Below are 21839 nucleotides of genomic sequence, written 5' to 3' on the forward strand. Positions count from 1 at the left end.
GTTACAAACGTGAGTTTACTCTACTCAATAAGGCCGTCAGTTTAGTGTTGGAATTTTGTAGCAGCTCCCTCTAGTAGCCTGGATATTAACAGTGTTTCAACCTGCCCCTGTTCCAACCAGCCCCGGTCTCCCCTACATGTATGTATTTAACTGATATGCTTCAACTCTTGTCAGTGTTGTCCCTGCCAGAAGCACGAGATTGTGGAGCAATGCTTAATACATATGTCCAAGCTAAAAGTTCTTCCACTTGTGCCCCTCTCCCCCTTTTTATCCAGAACCTTCTCTGCCCTCAGAACCTGTATGTCTGTGGCCTCAAAGCAGGACCTGGCAGGGCTCAAGGCCTACACACCTAGCCAATCAACAGTCAAAACACATCTGTGTCTACCTTGAAGCAGGAACATAGCGTCCACATGGCTTCCAGTGTTTGCGACCTACACGTGGAACAGGATAACTTGGGTCAGGTTCTATTAGCATGGGGAGCAGGAAGCTTGGAGAAACAATTAGCCTGTATTTAAGCAAAATGGTCATACTTTCTATGGGGCTTTCATTAAATTTACAAATGGAAAATCTAAACCAAAACTGGAATATGTAATCTGATATAATTCACATACCCATCATCTCGCATATGTGCTCCTGTGACTTGTAGTGAATTGGGGAGAGCAAGGATGGCCTTGATGCTTTGGTCCAGGCTTCCAACACTCTTTAAAGCACAGCACACAGTATTACATTTTCTCTGCAAAGCTTCACTCAATTTAGTTAAAACAACAGATATTCCTAGGCGGAGATATCAGATATCAAAATGTATATATAAAACTACTGGAGGATGATGTAGGTTGCGACCCTATGACATTTTAGTCATTGATTAAATCAATGTACAGCAATTTGAGGCTAACCGTGTAAATATACACTTTAGATCATCACAAATAACAACACACCAACAAAACTGTTATTTCCCTCACCAATGAGCACTACGTAGAGGTCTTATAAATATCAAGAGGATCTCATAAACCTAGGTTTTTCTATTTAGGATGAATTACCCCTGAGCCTATTCACTTTGGGTTTCTGTAAGGGTCCGGTGCCATGTGCTCCTTTGTTTGTTCCCCATGTGCTTTGTGTTTACCTGCCTGTCACCTGTCTTTGTCTCTGCCCCATCTCCTTATTTGGTCTGTGCTTCCTGTCTTGTTAGTTTTCCCTCCGTTTCTGTTTCCACACCTGTTCCCCGTTAATGTCTTGTTGGTCTCGTCCAGTCCTCTGTCTTTCTGCTAATTAGTCTGTTAGTTTAATATTGGTTTCCACCTGTCTCTTGTTTTACCTTGATCATTGTCCACCTGTGCCCTGTTACCTATTGTGTATGTAAACCCTCTGTCTCCTCTCAGTCCTGGTCGGTTATTAGTCTATGTGGGTTGTGTTCTAGAATAAAGATTCTTGTATTTCAAAGATTCCCTTCCCTTGCCTTGCCATACTTTGCCCGTGCAGCCGTGACAGAATAACCGACCGACAAACATGGATGAAGGCAAGTTTTTTGATTTTGAGTCAAACTTGCCACTGCACCTAATGCCCTGGGAGCTGTTCTGGGAGGATGAAGAGGGGGAAACCACTGAGGATGACTGGTCCTCTTAGGAGGATGGAACAGGTCCCTCTCCGGTCCCAGCCCCCCAACACCCTGGGCCTGCAGTTCTTCCAGTAGCTCCAGCTCCAGTCCCTATTCCGGCTCCAGCTCCAGTCCAGATTCCGGTTCTAGCTCCCTCTCCAGCCCCGAGTCAGACTCCTGCGCTGGCTCCCGCTCCAGTCCCTATTCCGGCTCCAGTCCCTATTCCGGCTCAGTCCCGATTCCGGCTCCCGCTCCAGTCCCGATTCCGGCTCCAGCCCCGAGTCAGACTCCTGCGCTGGCTCAAGCTCCAGTACCGGCTCCAGTCGCGATTTCGACTCCGGCTCCAGTCGTGAGTTCGGCTCCCGCTCCGGATCTGGCTCCGGCTCCCGATCCAGGTCGGGCTCCCGATCCAGCTCCGACTCGGGGCTCCAGTCGTGAACTCGGCTCCCGCTCCGGATCTGGCTCCGGCTCCTGCTCCCGATCCAGCTCCGACACGGGCTCCCGATCCGGCTCAGGCTTCGGCTCTGACCGGTCGTCCATCGGGCCGTCCGCCTGACCTGCCGTCTCCGACCGGCCGTCCACCTGACCCTCCAGCCTTTTGGCCCCTCCGCCCCCCCTGTTTGGACTTTTTGTTTGGGCCGTCTGGAATCACCAGTCACGGTTACCCTTTAAACCTGAGAGGAAGAAAAAGGGTGCACGCGGGTTACGCCCGAAACATTAGGAAATAGATTAAAAATAGGCTTTCGGTCCCTTCCAGTAGAAAGTCATCCAATGCAGATGTAAATGAGGTAAATAATGAAACCGAACTCTGGGCTTTATTTGAACGTTTATTTTTAAGTGTTTCAGTTGATTTGATGTCAGATTTACATGATTCAAACGTCCCTACCAAGGCAGGCTACTTGGGTTTAATATTTTTCCCGAAAATTGGATGAATCAGATCCTGGGAAATGAAATTTTTTTATATTTTTATTTTTTTATTTATTTATTTTTTTTTTGCTTCCTAAGACCAAGTAATGTATCCATAGCTTATCATTCAAATATGTGTTCCGAAAACCCAAACTGACTTTTTTTTTTATTTTATTTTTTAATCATTAGTAAAAACAAAAGCAAACAGTTTCTGTCTATGAACAGTTTGTAATGATCAATTCTGAGCTGCATGCTGCTGCAGCTCAAATTATGAAAAGCCAAGTGGATTGTATGTGACTTGATGTCTGTTCTGAAAACCTATTGAGCCATTTTAAATCGCTGAGCTGCAGCGTCGCATGTTCTTAGACTGCGCTCCTCCTCCGTCTACTGACACCCAGAGTGTAGGGGAGAACCGGGACGAATGAAACACTTTTTAATTAAACGTAATTGACAAAGACATCGTAAAACACTAAAAGTTAATATTTTGTCACTAGCAACATACATCTGTCCTCTGTCAAATACAGTTGCATGTATAGTTCTGAACAAAACCGTTCAAGGAGAAGTCAAACGTGTGTTTTGTTTCATTCGTCCCTCCTGGCTGGCCCTCAGAGTTATAAATGTGGAGTCTCTTTTTGAAGATGTCATATAGTTAATCTGAAGCTTAGTGTTTCTCCATTTACGTTCAGCTTTCCTACATTCTCTCTTCTGATTTGCTAGCCTGACGAGCCAGACCCACATTAAAATGTAGGGTCTGGGCACTCACCGTTCGCAGTACTCAGTCCGATGGGTGCATCGTGTCACACTGTTCACCAACAACAACATTATCTTATTTGTTTTCAAGTAGCAGGGAATTCAAGCCAAACCGTTGCAACTATGCCATCAATCATTATGTTAAGCCCACCTAACGACTCTATACACGATTTGATTGGCCTGATAGAAGTTTAATTTTTCAAGCTCACAAGCCAACGGAGAGTTGCTAGACTAGCCGCTAGGGTGCGTCTAGATTTCTAGGCAACTGATTTGCTACTATTGTGATATTCCTCCATGGTGTTTTAGGTATAACCTTGGCAGGTGCTATTATACTATATAGAGTCAAGGACCCTGAGAATATTAGAGCTAAATTGAGTAAGATGGTCTTCCTGCACACATGGTGTCATGGCTTCCATAAAAGAGTGCTGGTATTCTCATTAATTTATTTGTGGTAATTTGATGGTTTTACTGTAAAATTCACTATGATAGTTCATAGTGACACTGTCAACTTATGGATCTTTTACAGTTCAACCATGAAGTATTTATTAACAGTTCTACCATGACCGCTTTTGATGTGTTCATGATAAGTGATAATGGATGACACTGTGTTCTTTAATCAAAAGTTTGTTTTTCTGTCATGTTGTTAAACTTTAGTCGATACAAGTAGCCTAACATGTGAGTAAGTAAACATAGCCTATTTGATGACCACATCAAACATGACATAGGCTTAAAAGTAGAGGTAGCACAGGAATGTGAAGGATATAAAAAGAGGGAATTCATGTTTTATTTCATACAGTCTGGTATTATCCCAGAAATGTGATTTACTTTTGAAGTTGAAAATGTTTAGTTGAACTGTAAACTTCATAGGAAACCTCATAATTATGAAGACCTCAGTCTGACTATAAACACATTACAGTCAATCATCATCTTTACTTATTAACTGTAAACTTTAAAGTCCGCATCAGACGTGCGACCATGAAGTTCATAGTAATGGGATATAAAAATACTGATTCCCATTGCAACTACTGAATCCATGGTCAGGGACCGCCAGCAATGTCCTCACGGACCACAAGTGGGCCGCTGACCACCGGTTGAAAACTCCTGGCTTACAGTATCAAGCGGACTTAAGCTGCCACCTCCTGGCGAAAATTTGTAATACATTTCACACAGCTGTGTGAATCACAGAAAGCACAAATGAAGTGGCCACTTCTAAATGGGACCCACTGTAGGCCTATAGTAGCTGAAGATCTGTGGCTAAAGCAGCCATAATTAAAAAAGTGTTATCATTGTTTGGATACTTCACACGCACATGCTTTTTAATCGCATAGACTACAACTACCAAGCTGGAATCAAGCACATCGATTCCCCTCTCACACCCTAAACACGAACTTGAAACAAACGAACAAGCGTCTCAGTCTCACGCATGTATAGCCATAGGCAAAACTGAATCAGACATAACGTTGGTAAATCATCTATCGCACAGAATGATTTTTGTAGCACGTGCAACAGCACTGCCCTGGATACATCTCTCAAAGTGCACTCAAAAACATTTGGTTTAAATGGAGATGTAGATCATCACGGGTGCGTTAATAAATCTACATTGTGATGAGTTGACACAAATGATTCACTTTGCCGAATTTATGTAGTCAACTAGAAATGTAATGCCAGAGGAATTACAATAGTGGATGGAAAGCTGCTGGCTTAATGTTGGTGGGAAGACTCCTGGAAAAAAAAACATTGAATCACTTAATCTTTGAGTTCATACAAACCCTCATACCAAAAAACCTTTGACCTCCAACATCAATTCACTTCATCTTTGAGTCCATACAAACACTTGTACCAAATTTGAAGCATTTATGGACGACAAGTTAAAAGAAACTAATCATACTAGCAACTTAGCAAGCACAATATACCTTACACGTTATGGGAAGGGTTGAATTTGGGTAAACACTGTTTCAAGGCGCGCCCCGTGCGTAAAATTGCGCGCCACAGTCCAAAAATATTTTTGGTATAGCAGTGCAATGCAAACATGGCAATGCATACAGACCAATAGCACGGAAATGGCAAACATACTACTTACATTTTAGACCCAGAATTGTTTACAGATGGGCCACAGAAAGTCTCCCGTTTAATAGCCAAGTTCACCTAGCCTAATACTGTACAAGGCCTGCCTTTGGTTCATTTGATTCGTTTTTCTTGGACAGCCTAGCCTACCAAACATCAAGCAAATAAAAAAATGACTTGTTCACGGTTGGAAAACAAATATCTTCATGTTGTCTAGCCTAGGCATTTCATATAATTGTGCGCCTGTGTTACATCACAAAATGTTTGTGCAGCAATACGCTTTTAAGAAAGGCTGATCTCTAATAATGGCAACGAGGAAAGACCTTTCAGGTCGAATTGATTATTGTATGTTCAAGTAGCGTTTCAAATAAACTGCAGGTAACGTTGCAATTATATGGTTGTATGGGCATTTGCTTAAAAAAGGTTGAGAACCACTAATCTACATGCAAAATTCCCTGAATATTAGTGCAGAGACTGTTTGTTATTTATTGAAGGGGCCACCGGAGGAAAATAGGGGAGGGTCATGTCTTTTTATTCTTTGTTGAGGGGAGGGTCACCCAACTTTTTTTGTCTAGGAGGGGGGTCACCCATCTTTTGTATTCATGAAAACAGCAAAAAACCTACCATATTTTCCGGACTATAAGTCACACTTTTTTTCATAGGCCCTGCGACTTATAGTCAGGTGCGACTTATATATGAAAAAATATATAATTGAACATGTTATTAAATGTTCATTCATATTAACTGACATGAACCCTACATGAAACATATCTGTCTAGCCGCGAGAGAGCGCTCTCAAATGCACAAGTTCTGTGCACTTTCAGTCAGAGATTAGGTAGGCTATGCCTGAAGCACAGTGCATACCTAAAGCCTCAAATTATGGCCGGGATTCTATTTATAGCTGGGCCTCAGATTCGGACAAATAAAGGCCAGTAATAATTTTGTTTTGTTTTAATTTAACTCATAAAAGAGCTCTTTTTAATATTTTATATTGTTAGTTGGTTTAATATTGTTGCCAATGAAAAGTCATTGTCTTACACCACGAGTCTCCAACACGTTGCTCTCAAGCTACTAGTTGCATGCCGCCCCCTTCTGAGCTTGCCAGAGGCTGAAGCAGTAACCTACATTTAAACACAATTGTTGCTGCCAGGCATCAGCCTACGAATTTTATAAAAAAGTAAACCATGCAGAATTAAAAAAATAACTACATTTAGGCTATCGTAGACCTCTTTGGCTATACGGAATAAGGTTTCCATTTCAGCACAACACACTTCCATGGATAAATGAAAGCGGATGCCTTATATCGCAATAAGCGGATGGAAACCCTTTCATGAACCATCAAATACCCCACAGATTTCAGTGGTCATCAGTCCCGATATTTAGCAATATCAAACAGTACAAGCCATGCCCCGAATAAAGGTGCTGTGCTTTGCGCAGCCTAAATAAAAGACCCATAATTTGAGAATTTACGATAGTTTGTCTCCTTAACATTCCTCACCCGTTATCTAGACATGCATGAAAATATTTTAAAACAAAACTCACTGCCATGTAGGCTAATACTTGATCACTGTTTTGCTACTAATTATCTTTCACATAATGAATATGCACACTAGAAAGTGAAAGTAGGCCTACTATGCGCTCCGTGTCTATCTGTCTGTTTACGTCCGCAATCGTTTGTAACGTTCCTCAGATGGAGAGCACATCCATGTTCTCTCGCGTTATATATAGGCTGTCATGCTTCTGTGTTCGCAATATTCCTGACGGTTCCTGATCGCTAAACGTTTGTTTTCCTTTCCTGTCGATCGCGGTTGATAGAAGCACCTAGGCTATAATTTGACTTCAGCGGTGAGAGAGGGAGAGAGAGAGAGAGGCACCCGCAAAGTGGTCCTGCGCGCGCGTGTGTGTGCATGGGGTTCAATTGAAGTCAGAGTTGGTCCGTCCAGTCAATAGTCACGCTTTCAGGCCGCTCCATTATTAGATTAAAGTTATCAGACAGCGCTGTAACATTTGTGGGAATTTCTCTCATTATGATGGAGTTGTGAGACTTTTATTATTATGCTCAATACTTATTATGACCGCCGCGCAGCGAAGCGGTTTAGTCAGATTTTTTTTTTCGTTCTTTTTCAAATGCCCAAATTTCCGTCAATGAAAGGACACTGAAAAGGACACTGAAAGACTTGGTGGGCATGTAACCCCACATGGATAGCATGGAACCATCGTTTTTCGTTTTGATCTGTAGCCCCCCCCCCCGCTGGACTGGACCCCGTTTTTCTGTTCAAAATATCTCGTTTTGGGGTTTAGGAGGACCTTTTTTTTTGTATGTTGATCTCAAGGGGCCATGTCAACCCATTCCACAACCACTCATTTCATGTATAGCCCCTAGTTAAACACAAAAAGTAAAAAATGAGGTGTTGTAATTGAAGGTATCTAACATAGTCAAAACTGCACAAATTGGAAGTGTAGGATCATTATGAACCATCTGTATGCACGCCAAGTTTTGTGGAATTCCGCTCATGGGGGCCACACACAATAAATTAATTTATGTTACTATACACCAACTGGCCTGTAGGTGGCGGAGACAGTTTTCTGTGAATATCTCAGAACCTCCTAGGAGGGATATTGGATAACCTTAAATTTTATTAAATTTTTTAAGTACCCCCAAACTATTATTTTCATCCCTTTTGGGAGGGTCCAAGTCTCATCTTCGAACCATGTATGTGCGTGCCTGTGTGTGTGTCAGAGCTAGTGAGCGGAGCCGAGCGAGCGGAATTTTGTTGGAGCGTGAAGCGCTTTTTAATTCAGAGACCGGAGCGGCCGCTCTGTTCTGCTCCAATTTCACTCCGGCGTCGCTCACACTATGAGTCTGAGGCATGCCCAAATCCCCCAGAACTCACGTATTCATAATGAAACAAAGACCGTTACATTTCAAAATGAAGACACTTGCCAAAAAGAAGACACTTGATGTAACGGATTCGTTGCTGCAGCTAGGTGCAGAGGCCGCGTTCAGTGCCTAGCATTCAGAAACAGGAGCAGGGACGCAGGCACGATGAAAAGCACACTCTAGGTAGGTCAAATGCACACACACACTACATATACAGGGGTGGACACAGCCCCCACACAAAAAGGACACTAAAACACGGACATTAAAACAGTAAATAAAGGCATTAACACACACAAACAACCCCCAGAGTTCTCCCCCGTATCCCAGAATGCATTGTCCCAGAGTCCGTAGCACATAGTCCAGCTTGCCGACGTTACAGTGAGTTCGTTGGGGATGAAGTCGCTAAATATTTTAGAAAGGAAACTGAAAGTCATAGGGCTTACAAACGTACTATTCCTACAAAACAACTAGATACAAACAATGTAGAGCAAGAACAACTAGCCTATGTCGTGACACTGTTCCAGTGAGATTTATTTTGGAATTTAAGAAGACACATTTCGCGAAAACATGAGTGTGCTGCAGAGAGCAAAGGAAAACGTGTAAGGCTGAATTAAAACTTGGACGCTAAACCTGTATTATTTAGGCAATTAATCCCACTCATCCCTTTAGTTTGAGGCTTATGTGTACGTTGCCAAGCTTGTTCGTTGTTGCACTGTCGGTGTTGCATTAGGCCAGGGGTTCCCAAACTTTTCCACGACAAGGCCCTCCAAATACCACTAATTTCTGGCCAAGGACCCCCTTGATCTGTTATTAAACCCATCGACAGTACTACGGCAAATGTAAAAATACATTAAGCTAATCCTAATAATTATTTTAGCCACAAGCACTTTGCAATTTGAGCATACAGTGTGTAAAAATTGCATTTGGGGCTTTCTGCTATATGAGAGCTATCACTCTACTATTATTCCCAGTCATTATCATGGAAAATATAATGTTCAGATATGCAACAAATTATTATAATGGCGTTGTATAACAACCCTCATAGTAATAGGTATATTTTAAATTTTCCATATGTATTTATTTGTTGCTTTTATTTTTCCTTCCAACTTTCTGAGGCCCCCCGTCACCCCCTCGCGGCCCCCCCAGGGGGCCCCGGCCCCCACTTTGAAAAGTACTGCATTAGGCTATCTTTTACAATACATGTTCTATGAGTGACATTACCGTTTCTCTTAGTTCTTTGGGATTTAAGTTTTCTAAGGTGACAATTCGGCTGGTAGATTATTTCTCCCTCTTTTAAATTGGAGCGAGCGTGGAGCGATTTCACTGGAGCGGAGGATTTTGAAGTGGAGCGGGGAGCGAAATTGAGCGGAGCGGCCTGACGTGAATTTGAGCGGAGGAGCGGCCAAATAAACAGCCACCTGAGCGAGGAGCGGCCGAGTGAACAGCCACCTGAGCGAGGAGCGGGATATTCGCACCGCTCAGCTCCGCTCACTAGCTCTGGTGTGTGTGTGTGTAAATAAACATGTCTTGTTTATTTGTTTTTGTTTAAATATACCTGTTGTTTATTTGTTTTTGTTTAATTTCAACTCATATGTATAATTTATATTTGACTTAATTCCATTGGTACAGTAGCCTACATAAGACATTCCACAAGGTGCATTCTAAGGCTTTGGCTGCACGCTTGTTATTGTCACTACGGCAACGGCATTATTTAGAATGCATTTACTTTTAAAGGAACTAGGCTACAGTAAAGTCTTGGATACGGTGCTACTTTGTAGCTTAGGAATAGTAACTCTTACGGAGAACAAGGCTACTTGTATAGCTCTCACGGTGCTACTTTGTAGCTTAATGACACGACTCTTACGGAGAACAAGGTTTCTAAATACTTTTCTTTCTTTTTATCCTTCTTTTAATATATTGTGTTAAATTATATTGTTTGTTCTTAATTAATATTAAATCAAATCACAAATGAGTGATTATGGGCTAGGTTGATGTGGGCCCTTGAGACCAACTTACCATAAACAATTCTTCATCCTCAGTGCCACGGTTCAGGTAGAAAGACCCATACTAGTAAATTCTAGTTATTTAGGAAAAACTTTTTTGGGATTCGGGCCCCCGGGGACCAAACAATTTTTTTCCGTAAAAGTCTAGTGGGGCTACATACCCACCAAATTTCATTTTTTTCCCGGTGTTTCGGTGTCCTGGGTATCGTTGACCAAAAATTCAGGAAGTAGATGACGGGAAAAAAAAAAAACTTTGACAATCATTATATGACCGCTTCGCTAGCGGCGGTCATAACAAGAGCGTTATCTCTTTACTCCTCAGAATGTTTCTTAGATGGGGGATGGGAGAATGCTGTTTAGATGGGACATGAACTGATCCTGGAACTTTTCGAGCTGCTCTCTACCAGGGAAACCTAGCCCTGTTTTCTTTTCCCACAGTCTACCGAGTTATCCGACAGCCAAGTGGCATCTGTGAAATGGGAACGTCTGACTGTAGAGTAAGTGGTGTGAGCTCTGGATGCAAACGTCTATCATGAAACCGGTGTGAGCATATTTTAATGTTTTTCTGCATATTATGGCTTATGGGATTCCCAGGCAGCAAAGTGGCCCTGGCCCAGGCTGATATGATACACAGAAATTGAGCAGAAAGCATTTGTGTACCCAAGATGGGCGAGCCAAAGTCTCAACTCGAAATGTACCACAGATAAACAATGATTCAAGGGGAAATTCCTTATTCTAATGGAAGTACAGCACTGTACATTCAAGCTTTTCTGTACCTCTCAATGGAACTACACATTTGAATCATGGTATTTTTGGAACATTTGGAAAAAAATCCCACAATTCCCACAGATGTACATCTTACTACTGAGTCATAAATGCACTGAAGGTGAATGTTAGGATTTATTTGTAGACAAGGTCTGGTGTTGGCAAATTGCATAATTTGCATTCAGTGACATACATCCAGTCTTTTCCAGTATTCACATAAGAATATCACAAGGTAGGACCGCAACATGTAGTTGTTACTGTGAGATTGTTGGTTGTTTGCTATTGCTATTGTACAGTTAGGCATTGATGAAGAATTTGCTAGATCATATGATGTATACAAATATACAATTATAATTTATGGCCTGATAAGGTCACAATGCTTCCAAACACTTGCACATTAAAAAAAAAAAAAAAAAAACATATTTGCAAATACAAAAAACACTTCAATAATAACACATAAAATGGCCTACAGCACACAACACATGAAATAGACAACTATTGCTACACACTACAATAACACATCAAATATTCTAAAGCTTTGCAACAACTTTATTTTGTGTGTTGCAAATTCACACAACAAATGCAGATAGTGCCCACACAACAGAAGCATTCACAACACGAAAGAGGTTCAATCTTACCGTCAGACAACTGTGACAATCCTAACTGATCTATCACTGCTGGTTAAATATAGCTATTGCTTGGGGTAAACTAATTTAAACAAGTCAATAAATAACTATTAACATCTTTAAGATGAAATTAAGTTCAACTTACCAAAAAAGACTGGAAACATAAAATTGTCTCAATTAAGTTCTCCGATTGGAAATCTCTGGTGTAGTGAATTCTTTCGTTGTGCTGTGTTCATTTGTGTGTGTTCTGTGGATTTGTATGTCATGTGCTGTCAAATTGATGCAAGTGTTCTTTTCATTTGGAAGTATTGTGACCTTTTCAAGCCACCGTGTAATATATATTATGATCTGTTCATTTAATTGCAAAGCTTGTACAAGGCTTGTACAAGGAATTTCCCCTGGGGATCAATAAAGTAAGTATCTATCTATCTATCTATTTAGCATTTTAACTATTGATGATAACACAAATTGGTGAGATACAAGCTACTGCAGACTGGTTCATGCATACACTGGGTGTAAACTAGATGTACTGCAAAGTGGTACAAAAAATGACCGCCGCTCAGTCCTGCACATTCACTCCGCAAAAATAAATCGTGTGTATATGTGTGTGCGTGCACGTTTATTTGTGTGCGTGTGTGTGTGCATGTGTACAGTCACTAAATGTACACATATTCATTTATTGTATGGTCCCCCATGAACGAAACTTGGCATGCATTCAGAGGGTGTCATAATGATCCTACAAATCCAAATTGTGTGCAGTTTTGACCATATCAGCCAGAGATACCTGCAATTACAACCCCTCATTTTTGCTTTTGACTTTTTGACTAGGAGGCACTATACATCAAATGGGTAGTTATGGGATGGGTTGACATGGCCTCTTAAGACCAACATACAAAAAAAAAGGGTCCTCCCCGGGCCTACAGTTCTCGAGATATTCACAGAAAACTGTGTCCGCCCTACCCTCCTTTCAGGGGATCCAGTCCGGTGGGGAGGAGATGGATCAAAACGAAAAACAATGGTTCCGGGTCATCCTTATGGGGCTACATGCCCACCAAGTTTTGTGCACCCCGGTCTTTCAGTGTCCTGGGAATTGTTGACACAAAATTAGAGAAAAAAAAAAAAAAAAAAAAAAAGAAAATCTGGACAGAAAAAAAAAGCGTTTTGCTGCGCAGCGGTCATAATAATACCTACACCATGGTCCGGTTAGGCTACAGAAAGATAAGTTGTCACCCATGTGTTCATTTGTTTGTTGGTTGGTTTAATCAAATATTGGAGCAGCTCACCTTTTTTAGCTTTGTGTTACCTCACTCTTATGTCACTGTCACTACTAAGGTGCACTTTATGTGGCGATACTGTTCTTCTACAAAAGTTGTGGTCCTCTCCAGAACTCTTAAAAATGCCTTTTTGTTGTGGGCATGCTAATCCAGTTTCTGTCACACATTATGACTGCAGAAGTCATCCTCATGTCACACCAGTCAGGAATGTTTGATCCAAGTTCAACCATCAGTGCATATATAATCAATACTAAATGCTGACTGAATATTTTTACAGACAAATAAATGAAAGACAGCAGGTGACTACAATTGTAAATGGTCATCAGTCACTGTACACAGCAGAAGCAACTGCAAGAACCATTGTTTAAGCAATGAGCCCTCTGCTAGAAAACAGTTGGCAGCCACTGTGCACGCATTTGGTGCACTAAGTAAAAGAAGAACAGGTAAGGTTTCAGGTGAAAAACAAAAGATAAAAAGGCTATCCATCTAAGAGAAAATTCAGACGTTTTGTCATACATTTGCATTTGTTTAGGTAGAAGGCATGGTCAGGGTATTGAGCCATCTCAGCCTTGGGCTCCTATAGAGGTCTGGAGGGTGAGGCCGAGGCCGTAGAACAGCCTTCCCAGGAGGGACGCTCAGTAAGTCCTGCGCGTGGCATAATCCAGCACCATACTGGCAGCGCCCAGCAAGGCAGGCTCCTCCAGGTCAGAGGTCAAAACCTGGATGTCCTTCGCAGAGGTGAGAGCGCGCTGACTGATGATCTGCCGCACAGGACTTTCGTAGAAGGAGGCCAGAACGCCGGAGAGAATCACCATGGACGGGTTCACCATGTGGAGAATATTTGTGATGCCAACACCCAGTGCTGCGCCAGCTAAGTACAGTAAAGTCAGGTAATTAGAATCACATGTAGCTGAAGTATTGGTACCAGTGCACGGGACTACAGCTAGTGTGAGAACAAGGACACAGCTGAAGACACATACCTGTTCTCAGTACTGCGTCAGCTTTGGAGTTTCCTAAACGAGCTGCATTGATCAGATCGATGGCGCTGACTGGGTCTTCTTTCTTTAAAGCCATTCCTTCTGTAAACAACAGGTCTTCTGCAAGCACATGCAGAGACACAATCATGAATTATAGGTAGGGAGGTAGGTCTATTAACATATTTAATGGAAGAAAAAAGGAGAATGGGCAACATTTTCACCCTACTGGGTCTTTTTCAGGCAAAATCATTTTGAAGACCCAGCAGGGTCCAAACATTGCCTATCCTTTTTTCTTACATTAAATAAGGGAGTTTAAAGCTGTGTTGTGGACATTACATTTTTTCACTGGAGTAAGTTTAATTTGTCCTGCACCTGCCAGAAGGTGGGATGTGCACACAATTACTTTTTTGAAGGTCTATTACCATAACCAACCTTGATTAATAACTCAGGCTTTTATTTAATTCTATTGCTGCTTATATATGGGCCAGGCCTTGAATTCCTTTCACACAAAATGTACTCAGCAGTATTATTAAATTGATTATTTCAAACAGTATGAATATTTGCCTAGTAGTATTGAAATTGCGTTATCCAATAATGTATTACAAATAATTTGTATTTGCATTGTCTAACAGACTGCATAACCTAGGCTACCTAACAAACAAGGAGGCTAAAAGAACAATGCCTACATGTATTTGTAGGCAAGGCAAATCCCATAGCCTAAATCCCATAAAATCCCATATCCCATAGGGCTAAACCTGTGGCCACACCAGACCAGGAAAAAGGGCCTGCGTCTTACTGGAACCCATCTTGTAATAGAGGTTTTACAGTGTTAGAAAATGTATGTTTCCATCTGGATGTGTATGAGCATGTGAGTGTGAGGGAGAGTGAAAGTGCTTGTGCATGATTTCCTACCATCATTGAGTCTCTTGGCCTCTCTTTGTAGGGCGATACCGGATGCATACGCCTCAATGCAGCCACGGCTACCACACGTGCACTCTGGTCCATCCAAAGACACCATAATGTGGCCGAGCTCTGCTGCACAGAATGTGCTACCATGGATCAACTCGTTGTGCTGGACAATCCCACCACCTATACCTATTCATTTTAAAACACACACACACACACACACACAGTTTATTATTTCGTTTTGGCAAGTAGCCTTATAATAAGCGGGATAATGTATAGAACGCCGGTCATTACTGTGAAAATAAGTCTCTTCAGGGGAGAATAACACCCCTCCGCTGTGGGGTCCGGGTCCGGTTAAGTTGTCGGGACTTATTTTCCCAGTAATGACCGGCGTTCTATACATTATCCCTTACGTAATCATAGTATACTTTGAGGGGGACATATCTCCCCCCCCCCATCTATTATTCAACTATGATCAAAATGTCCTTCTAATATAAAGACATAAATTGTTATACTATGATAGCCTATCACTCACTGCTGTCCGAAATAATTAATTGTAGATGTAACCACAAATTAAACAAACTTAACAATTGATATCTAGAATAAATTCTATAAGCCTATGTATCTAGCCAGCGGCCCATTGCGTAATGTTAGGATCTGATATTGTTCCCATCAATTGTTGATGGGACATTTAATGTTGTAGCACCATACCTATTAATACTTACACTACTAATTACTAACTACTAATTTACACGCAAGGCTATACAACTGTGGTAAAACAGGTTTTGCTCCTTTCAGGGACTCGAATAGGATGTAAGTCTTAATTATTGTCATATTTGACATATTGTCAATTATTGTCATTAAAAGGAGCAGTTCGGTCTGATATTGACCTAAAGTGTGTTGAAACATGATACCGAGTGTGAACTTTTGACTCATAGCTCATTTCGGCTTGTACCCTGCACTCCGAAATCTGGCACTAGTTAGCCGATGCTACAAACAGGTTTTCAATGGGGGTGCCTCAGGCATCGGGCTAGCCATGCAAATAGATCACTGTTTTACACCATTTACGAGGCTCAAAGTAGCTCCACATTTCATTGGTAGACTTCTGAGGGCCCTGACATTTAAAACGAGACATTGAGAACTTTGAAAAAGCACTGGTAGTTTATTTACTAGACGATTTATACAGACAGTACCTTCAGGAAGTTTACCGTTCGCCGCCATCTTGAATTTAGTCACGATAAGTCAAGCGACGAGTACGAATGAACAGGTACGATAAGGGATCAGATTCCAAAATAATTCCGTGGAATGCATGGATTCCAGTGGCTTCCAGTAGCAGCAACTGGAATCCATGCATTTTCACGGAATTATTTTTGGAATCTGATCTGATCATTGATGATGTAATATCATCAATATTATTTGGGATTCATATTGACGGTCAGACTGTACCTGTTCCTGTGATAATGGTAGCAAAGTTCTCCACGCCTTTTCCGTGACCAAACTTCCGCTCAGCCAAGGCAGCACAATTCCCGTCATTGTCCACCCACACAGGTAGGTGCAACGCGTTGGAAATGGGAGTCCTGATATCCACGGAGCTCCACTCCTGAATCAGCTTTGTGGAGTGGAGGACCACACCTTCCTGGGGGTTGACTCGGCCCCCCGTTGACACACCTGACAGAGAGCAGAAGGGCAGATTTAATGATAATGCTCTTAGACAGCCCGAACATGGCATTCTGTAATCTCCCCAGTCTATTACACCAGTTCATAAAGCTGTAATAGATAAAGGCGATGTTGCCTCCAATACAGGCCTGGTGCCTGCCAAAGCTGACCTAACACTACATCTTATAATACACTTCAGCTTATAATGCACTTCATCTTAGAATACACTTCAGCTTAGAATACACTTCTTATATACTTTGTTATTTAAAAATCCAGTGTTAAATGTGTGACATACAGATATGCACAGCTTATATAAAGGAGTGAAGGGCTACACACCAACTCCAAGGACTCTGCAGTTCAGACCCACAGCATCATCGAGGGCCTTTTTGCACATCTGTAGGATGAGATCTATCCTCTCCTCATAGGTCTTAGGGTTTGATTTGGTGTACTTCTTCACTATTTTACCCTATTGTACAAGAGAAAGAGAGGCAGCGTGCAAAAGAAACAAGACTTAAGAGCAATGAAGTTTGGGAATTACAAAGGATGAATGGACATGCGTGGGACAAACTTCCCCCAAAAGAAAAAAAAATCCCAACTCAAAGCCAATTTGAAATATGAACATGCTTATTATACAAACTGAAAAACCATTGAGAGTATATTGGAAAAATTGGATTTCCTATGTCCCCATCTTGAATCAAGCCTTTTGTCCTCACCGTATTCAGTCTGATACCTGGGCTGATTAGTAATTACGTCCATAAATCACATCGTGCCGTGTGGTATGATTACAATTTATTTGACTGATACCATCAGTAGGCACAGATCGAACTGTGAAGTTGTGGTACCTGACTGTGAGTTTGACTTGAGGTGTTGTCTCTAAAAGACCTGTAGGGTACCTACAGCATTGAGACATGTGGGGTGCTGGACATCAAACCACGTATGGTGACCTTAAAGCATTTCACATTCAGTAACACATATGCCTGCATCAAACCACGTATGGTGACCTTAAAGCATTTCACATCCAGTAACACGTATGCCTGTATCTCACCTTCATGCTGATAATGGCTACACGCAAGTTAGTGCCTCCCAGGTCCACAGCAAGGGCACTCTGGGTCTCCAGAATGTGGTCAATATCCTGAGAAATGCAATCCTTTACTGTTGGGAAACAGAAGGTCTTCTGCAGCGGCTCATCCAGATTGATGGACTGCAGAAACTTGAGGATGCGTGGAACTGCATTTCCATCACCGTAGATCTTGGAGCTGAGAGGTAAACAAAGAGGACAGAGTTAAACTGCTGCATCTTTTTTGATACATGACTACATTAGTAAATGACTACATAATGAAAACAGGTCAGTAAGGATCACAGAGTACACACCAGGGATATCGCTTCCCAAACTGTAGATCCAGCGCATGGTATATTTTATTCTGAGTGTCCGCATCTCTGACATGGAGAACATTCTCCCCTATCCAACAAACATCATGCATCACAAATAAAATAATTACTGTCTTTACATGTACCAGACATAAGTATGTAGAAAAGCCCCAATCTTCTGACAGACAGAATGTTTCTAGTGAATCAAGCAGTAATTTATCAGATTCTTCAGAACATTTCAACACAACCAAATTTATCAGAACATTTATCAGAACATTTCAACACAACCAAAAATGTATGTTAAGTCACAAGCAATCTCCCCATGTGTCAGAGATAGAGCGTCCAGTGCTTGACAGTACCTGTCTCTCGACCAGTCTGCCTGGTGCCCAGGTTGATTACGGGTGTTCCAAAGGCCCCTGCCTCTCGCACCCCGCAGCTGCTGTTGCCAATCATGCAGCCCGCGTGGGCCACCAACTGGATGAACTGCTCAAAGGGAACGTGCTTTACGGCCCTGAAGTTGGGATGCTGCTCAATACCCTTCTTGCGCATCACACGTACCATCTCCTTACTGCCTGAAAGAAGAAAAGGCTTCAGTTACACACCTTTGGTAAATACCTGTACATTAGTGTAATAGCCAGTGTGCATGCAGCTGACTGCAGAAACATATAGAGAAGCTTTAGTTCAAAACAACATAGTCCCAGTTGACACCATGGACCATTACTGAATTTCTGGATTAAAGAAGGTGATGGTATAGTCTACACCCTGTAATTACGAGAGTAACAGCAGACATAAAAACAAATTTGTTTTATTTATGAAGCTTATTCAATACAGGCGTCACCAATCAGACTACAAGTTGACACTAAAGCTAACTAATTCATGAAGACAAGGACTAAACACTGCTATTCCATAATGTGTAAAGGTATTGCTGACTACTGCTGACAAAGATTGAGCAATGTTAGAACACAATAAGTCATCATGACTGCTAAAACTGACACACAGAGCAACCATTTAAGTGATATTGCAACTTCACAGACTGTGTAAAAGTATGAGAGCCAATAGGCATCCTACAATATGTTGAATTGTAAATTTCAACTGCTCAAAACACTACTGAAGTCCATCCAACCAAATGTTGATATGTGCGTGTGATGGAGATAAAGAGGTGAGGCGCTAATTTAAAGGAGCAGGGGAAGAAGACACAACCAATCGCTCAGTCTTACCAGCATCAATGTTGGGGAAGAGAACCAATGTCCGCTTGTTGAATGAGATAAGAGCATCCAGCATCAGCTCATAGATCTTTATGGAGTTTTTAATGTCGGTTGTTACAGGATGCTGCAACGCTACGATGTAGTCCTGCTCTTTGACACCATCTCCTGTTCATGATGACAAGATTTAGCTCACTCTAGTGAGGTTTCATCCATGCTTGAGCAATATATCAGGTCTGATTTCCTCTGGTAAATCCTAATTATATAGGAGCACTTGTGAGTTAAGGTTTAGCTTACTGATAAAGAGATGCTCCATCATCAAAGACATAAAACATTAAATGAATACTGTATTGTCAAAAAATGACAAGTGTAGTGTGGGGAAGTTATGGCACCAGTGGCTGCATACCACCATATACAGCTGCCCACAGGGACCTGGGCTGGGTTCTGGCCCACTATCATTTCCTAATCCCACTCCCATCTCCCTCTCTCCTAAACATCTTGTCCCATCCCAATATAGGTAAACCCCCCCAGTAAACTTTAAGGCTTAAAGGAACATGGAAATTGGGAAATTAGCTTATTTCACCATCTCCCCCAAAGCCAGATAAAATTATACATACCCTTCTCGTCTCTGTGTGCGCAGTAACTTAGTCTGAAGCATCCACTGTTAGCATAGCTTAGCATAGCTCATTGAGGTGGGCAGGGCCAACTAGCCCATCTCTCAAAAGTGACAAAAACTCAAACATTGTTCTATCTACATGTTGTGACTAGTATAATTACAATGTGTACACATTTCAATGTAAAATGCAACACAGCGATTTTATAAGTATACATTCTTGGAATTACATTCTCATTCAGGCGAAGCACTGCTACTGCAGCTTTTCAGGTGCTGTGTGTAAATAGCACTGCCCAAGTAGCAGTGCTTTTCCTGAATGAGAACAAAGTTCTATGTTTGTTTATGCTTAGAAAATCGCCTATTTGTAGCCTATATGTTGTATACAAGTCACAGCATGTAAATAGGAAAAAGTTATTTTGTCACTTTTGGGTGCTACCCACCTCAATTAACTATGCTAAGCTATGCTAACGGTGGGTGCTTCAGACTGAGTTACTGCACAAACAGAGACGAGAAGGGTATGTATCACCTTATCTACTTCTGGGGGAGACAGCGAATAAGAGTTTTTTCATAATGTTGGCATGTTCCTTTAATAAAAATAAGTCCCCAAAATACACTTCACGGGTGTTTAGCAAAGAGGTTATTTCTACAGTTGCTTCTACAGGCATGTTTGTTAGGACGTACCCAGCCAAGCCTTGATGATATCAGCATAGTCATCACGGTGGTGAGCATCCAGCAGTTTGTCATAGGAGGGGCAGCCGGCCAGGAGGATCCGGGAATGGTCCTCACACATGGCGATGAGGTGGCGCTCAGCACTACGTGTGCAGCAGGCATGGTAGTGGGCCAACTTGGATATGGCATGTCGGATGGAATCATCTATAGTGCCACTCACCTGGAACCACAGGAAGATGTGATTGTGACATTTTCTTTGCTTGGAAGCACAAATTCCAGAATCAGGACAACCGTTAAAAAGTTCTGATAGCACAGAAGGTGTAAGTTAGGGGTACAGCATGGTCCAGCATGTTTCAAATTCAGTCAAATTTAGAAAATAGCAAGCAACAGAAAATGGATTCTGGTAGCTTCTGTACACAACAGTCTTTTGCGCTGTGTTTTCCTGTTAAATGTGGGCACTGGCTGAATGCGCTTTATGGGTGGACTCAGCAGTGCCCTCGCCATCCTCTCATTTATCTCCTTTGTCAATCTCTCCGGTCAGAAGTTGGTACAAAGTCCAGATTAAGTTACATTACATTACATTAGCGGACACATTTTTAACCAAAGCGACTTACAACATGGCAAACAGATTAAAACTTTTTAAAACAATAGAGTACTGAAGCCATGACGTAGCGTTGCCAAGGCAGCAATTTCACTGGATCTAAACAAATCAATCTACCATTAGAAATCACCATAACGGTGGCTTTCTTAATCTATTTCAATAATTTTACAACGTTTCTAAGACCTTAGTATATTTTTTTTACACTGTAGGATTCACATACTACAACATATATTCATACCAACACGATCAAATTCGTGACTACAGAGTTTTATTTTAACATGGGTTTCCTCCGTAAAAGAGACCTGCATGTAACTTCACAGCATGCTGTTAAAATCCTTAAATTCACGGATGTGTTTTGGCTTTATTTTTTTGGCAAAAACGTCGCTCTTAACAGCCACCAGTCTTTGAGAAGACGTAAAATATCCACTGGAATTTTGTTTCTTTCTATTACACCTGCCAGGGAATCCGTGTTATGTGGCTAAGCTGCTGCCTAGCAGGTAAAACACGTTTAAATGGATATATTTATTTTTATTAGGTAGAAATGATGGCACATGCCTAAATTCAATGCTATTTATGCCACTTCGAAAGTTTGTTTAGATCCAGTGATTCTGCCGTTAAAAGGTAGAGTACAATAAGAACAAGTTAGTGCATCAGTGAGTGCTTTTTTTATACAGTCAAGTGTCAGTTCTAGTCAGGTGGCAAGTGCTAGAATTAGCAACGCTAGTTGTAAGTAGTGCTATGAGAGGAGATATTCTCTGAAGAGCTGGGTCTTCAGGAGTTTTTTGAAGATGGAGAGGGAGGTCCCTGCTTTAGTAGGAACTGATAGCGCGTTCCACCAACGAGGAACAACAGATGAGAAAAGTTTGGATTGGCCTGAGCGTACCGGTGGCAGAGCTAGATGCCGTTCGTCTGAGGAGCGCAACGGTCTGGAGGTAGCATATGCCTGTATGAGGGCATTCAAGTAGGTGGGAGCAGAACTGGAGACTA

General features: G+C 41.8%; 1 protein-coding gene and 1 long non-coding RNA gene across 6 annotated transcripts in view; one reads left to right on the forward strand and one right to left on the reverse strand.

Moving 5' to 3' along the window:
* Positions 1-9816: 9816 nt before the first annotated feature.
* Positions 9817-13218, forward strand: LOC125297181. Its single transcript, XR_007193974.1, has 3 exons — positions 9817-10066; positions 10634-10692; positions 13138-13218. It is a non-coding gene; the product is annotated as an uncharacterized LOC125297181 (long non-coding RNA).
* The window catches only part of gne (glucosamine (UDP-N-acetyl)-2-epimerase/N-acetylmannosamine kinase), a 28396-nt gene continuing 19380 nt past the window's right edge, over positions 12824-21839 (reverse strand). For 4 of the 5 annotated variants that reach the window (XM_048247345.1, XM_048247353.1, XM_048247326.1 and 1 more), the window contains 11 exons: positions 20264-20471; positions 18985-19137; positions 18127-18339; positions 17771-17858; positions 17445-17655; positions 17242-17292; positions 16736-16865; positions 16190-16411; positions 14750-14932; positions 13841-13957; positions 12824-13731 (listed from right to left, as the gene is read on the reverse strand). In XM_048247345.1, the coding sequence (XP_048103302.1) occupies positions 13496-13731; positions 13841-13957; positions 14750-14932; positions 16190-16411; positions 16736-16865; positions 17242-17292; positions 17445-17655; positions 17771-17858; positions 18127-18339; positions 18985-19137; positions 20264-20471 (1812 nt within the window). In that variant the 3' untranslated portion in view covers positions 12824-13495. The remainder of the gene's footprint in view (positions 13732-13840; positions 13958-14749; positions 14933-16189; positions 16412-16735; positions 16866-17241; positions 17293-17444; positions 17656-17770; positions 17859-18126; positions 18340-18984; positions 19138-20263; positions 20472-21839) is intronic. The other variant, XM_048247334.1, reaches the window with a different exon arrangement.

The sequence above is a fragment of the Alosa alosa genome, chromosome 1 (genome assembly GCF_017589495.1).
Source record: "Alosa alosa isolate M-15738 ecotype Scorff River chromosome 1, AALO_Geno_1.1, whole genome shotgun sequence".
In the NCBI taxonomy this organism is placed as follows: domain Eukaryota; kingdom Metazoa; phylum Chordata; class Actinopteri; order Clupeiformes; family Clupeidae; genus Alosa; species Alosa alosa.